General features: G+C 55.9%; 1 protein-coding gene across 1 annotated transcript in view; it reads right to left on the minus strand.

The window, feature by feature from the left end:
• The window catches only part of MPND (MPN domain containing), a 19,687-nt gene that overhangs the window by 3,767 nt on the left and 12,545 nt on the right, over positions 1–3,375 (minus strand). Inside the window, exons 5-8 of the mRNA XM_017847148.1 lie at positions 2,437–2,540; positions 2,147–2,243; positions 1,521–1,593; positions 1,368–1,444 (exon numbers count right to left, since the gene is read on the minus strand). Coding sequence (XP_017702637.1) covers positions 1,368–1,444; positions 1,521–1,593; positions 2,147–2,243; positions 2,437–2,540 — 351 coding nt within the window. The remainder of the gene's footprint in view (positions 1–1,367; positions 1,445–1,520; positions 1,594–2,146; positions 2,244–2,436; positions 2,541–3,375) is intronic.

The following is a 3,375-nucleotide window of genomic DNA, read 5'->3' on the forward strand; positions in this document are numbered from 1 at the left end:
CTCCGTCTCAAAAAAAAAAAGAAAAAAAAAAAGAATAGCAGCTGGCACTTAAAGTAGCCTTGAATAGATGAGGCCTGGCACTGAGCATTCAATATTGGCAGCCCTTCACTTTTTATTTTTTTAGATACAGGGACTTGCTCTGTCACCCAGGCTGGAATGCAGTGGCACCATCTTGGCTCACTGCAGCCTCAATCTCCCGGATTCAATCCATCCTCCTGCCTCAGCCTCTCAAATAGATGGTGCATACCACCATGCCTGGCTAATTTTTTTTTATCTTTTGTAGAGACAGGGTCTTGCTGTGGCCCCAGGCTGGTGTCGAAGTCCTGGGCTCCAGCAAACCTCCTGCCTCAGCCTCCCTAAGTGATGGGATGCCAGGTGTGAACCCCCGCGCCTGGATCCGATGACCTTTCATCGAAGCCACTCATTTTACAGACAAGGAAACCAAGGCTCTGAGAGGGGAGGGGGCTGGCAAGGTCTCAGCACCAGGGCTAGGAGATCCAAAAGCAGTGCTCTTAGGGCTGGGCGTGGTGGCTCACGCCTGTAATCCCAGCACTTTGGGAGGCTGATGCGGGTGGATCACCAAAGGTCAGGAGTTCGAGACCGGCTTGGCTAACATGGTGAAACCCTGTCTTAACTAAAAATACAAAAATTAGCTGGTCATGGTGGTGCACACCTGTAATCCTAGGTATTCAGGAGGCTGAAGCAGGAGAATCGCTTGAATCCAGAAGGTGGAGGTTGCAGTGAGCCAAGATCACACCCTGCACTCCATCCTGGGTGACAGAGCGAGACTGTCTCAAGGGGGAAAAAAAAAAAGGCCACGCGCAGTGGCTCACACCTTTAATCCCAGCACTTTGGGAGGCCAATGTGGACAGATCACAAGGTCAAGAGATTGAGACCATCCTGGCCGGGAGCAGTGGCTTACACCTGTAATCCCAACACTTTGGGAGGCCAAGGTGGGTAGATCATAACGTAAAGAGATAGAGACCATCCTGACCAACATGGTGAAACCCTGTCTCTACTAAAAATACAAAAAATTAGCCAAGTGTGGTGCCACGCGCCTGTAGTCTCAGCTACTTGGGAGGCTGAGGCAGGAGAATTGCCTGAGCCCAGGAGGCGCAGGTGGCAGTGAGCCGAGATCGTGCCACTGCACTCCAGCCTCAGCAACAGAGCAAGCCTCCGTCTCAAACAACAACACAACAACAAAGCAGTGTTCTTCACCCTTCACCGTGGGCTCCCAGGCTCAGAGGCAGGCACACTCACCTGCACACTCGCTGGGTGTTAACACTGCCAGCCCCTGGGCAGTTGCCAGGACAGCTATGTCCCTTCCCAACCCTCCCCAGAATGCCACCTCCCAGGCAGCCCCTCACCTCCTCTTCGGTGGCAGCTGCAGTCTCTGCATCCCCGAGCCGGCTCCGACAAGGGAAGGCTCTGAGCACCGTCAGCACTGTGGGGAGGGGCAACTGTGACCCCGTGACCCCGGTCCCCCAACACCCCCTGCCCACCTGGCTGTGGATACCCACTCTGGCTGTTGATGTCCCAGCGGCCCCCCAGGTAACCCACGACCTCACTCCGCGTCAGGTGGCTGTGGAAATCCTGGGGAAGGGAGGGACGGCAGAAGACTGGCTCAGACTGTGGCCCTGCCCCAATGCTGGAGCCAGCCTGTGCCCTTACTCTCTTTTTTTGAGGCTTGAGTTTTGCTCTGTCACCCAGGTTGGAGGGCAGTGGCACGATCTCAGCTCACCGCAAACTCCACCTCCTCAGTTCAAGAGATTCTTCTGTCTCAGCCTCCCAGGTAGCTGGGATTACAGCCGCGCACCACCACACCCAGCCAAGTTTTGTATGTTTAGTAGAGATGGGGTTTCAGTGTTACTCAGGCTGGTCTCGAACTCCTGAGTTCAGGTGACCCACTGCCTCAGCTTCCCAAAGTGCTAGGATTATAGGTGTGAGCCACCGTGCCTGGCTGTGCACCCTCCTTCATACATTTATTGAGCACCCACAGTGTACCAGTAGCAAACAAAGCAGACAAGGTCCCAGCTCTCATGGAGCTGATACACAGGGGAGTCCCACCCGCTGCCCACCGACTGGGCTCCCCAGGCCCCTGCCCAGGCCTGGGAACCCCTTGCCCCTGGACAAGTGGGCCACACACCAGCAGGAACAGCACGTTACTGGAAACAGCCACATTGAACGGCTGGAACTTGTTGATGGCTGCAAAGGATGTTACTTCCACCAGGGTGTGGGGGTTCCTGTAGGGGCCAGGAGGGTCACACAGTCTCAGGAACCCCAGGCTCTTCCCTTGCCCCATGCTGACTCCCCCCCACCCCACAGCTCTGAGGATCTGAGGCTCTGTCCCACCCCCCACCCCTGCCCTTGCTACCCTCAGACCAGCAAGAGATCCAGGTGAGCTGGGGCACGGGCAGAGCTTGGGGTGAGTCTGACCTGGCCGAGTCACGGCTGCCCAGCATGCAGTAGCGGACCGGGACCCGGATCTTGCTGTCCACCCGCTTCCCTGGGGTTGTGGCCTCTGGGAGGAGAAAAAGGCAGGGTCAGTCCCTCCCCAGCCCAAGTTGGAACAAACTAGGTGGCCACTGGCTGTGGTGGTGCATGCCTATAATCCCAGTGCTGAACTGGGAGGATTGCTTGACCATGGGAGGTCGAGGCTGCAGTGAGCTGTGATCATACCACTGCACTCCAGCCTGGGTTACAGAGTGAGACTCTAGTCTGCAAAAAAGAAATTTTTTTTCACTTGGAAGCTGAGGTGGGAGGATTGCTCAAGTCCAGGAGTTCAAGACCAGCCTGGACAAGATGATGAGCTCTCTGAAAAAAAAAAAAAATACAGGCCAGGCGCGGTGGCTCACGCCTGTAATCCCAGCACTTTAGGAGGCCGAGGAGGGCGGATCACGAGGTCAGGAGATGGAGACCATCCTGGCTAACATGGTGAAACCCCATCTATACTAAAAATACAAAAAATTAGCCGGGCATGGTTGCGGGCACCTGTAGTCCCAGCTACTCGGGAGGCTGAGGCAGGAGAATGGCGTGAACCCAGGAGGCTGAGCTTGCAGTGACCCGAAATTGTGCCACTGCACTCCAGCCTGGGTGACAGAGTGAGACTCCATCTCAAAAAAATAAAATGGCCGGGCGCGGTGGCTCAAGCCTGTCATCCTGACACTTTGGGAGGCCGAGACGGGCGGATCACAAGGTCAGGAGATCGAGACCATCCTGGCTAACACGGTGAAACCCCGTCTCTACTAAAAAATACAAAAAAACTAGCCGGGCGAGGTGGCGGGCGCCTGTAGTCCCAGCTACTCGGGAGGCTGAGGCAGGAGAATGGCGTAAACCCGGGAGGCGGAGCTTGTAGTGAGCTGAGATCCGGCCACT

Source organism: Rhinopithecus bieti, unplaced genomic scaffold, assembly GCF_001698545.2.
Source record: "Rhinopithecus bieti isolate Rb0 unplaced genomic scaffold, ASM169854v2 scaffold_28055, whole genome shotgun sequence".
Taxonomy (NCBI): domain Eukaryota; kingdom Metazoa; phylum Chordata; class Mammalia; order Primates; family Cercopithecidae; genus Rhinopithecus; species Rhinopithecus bieti.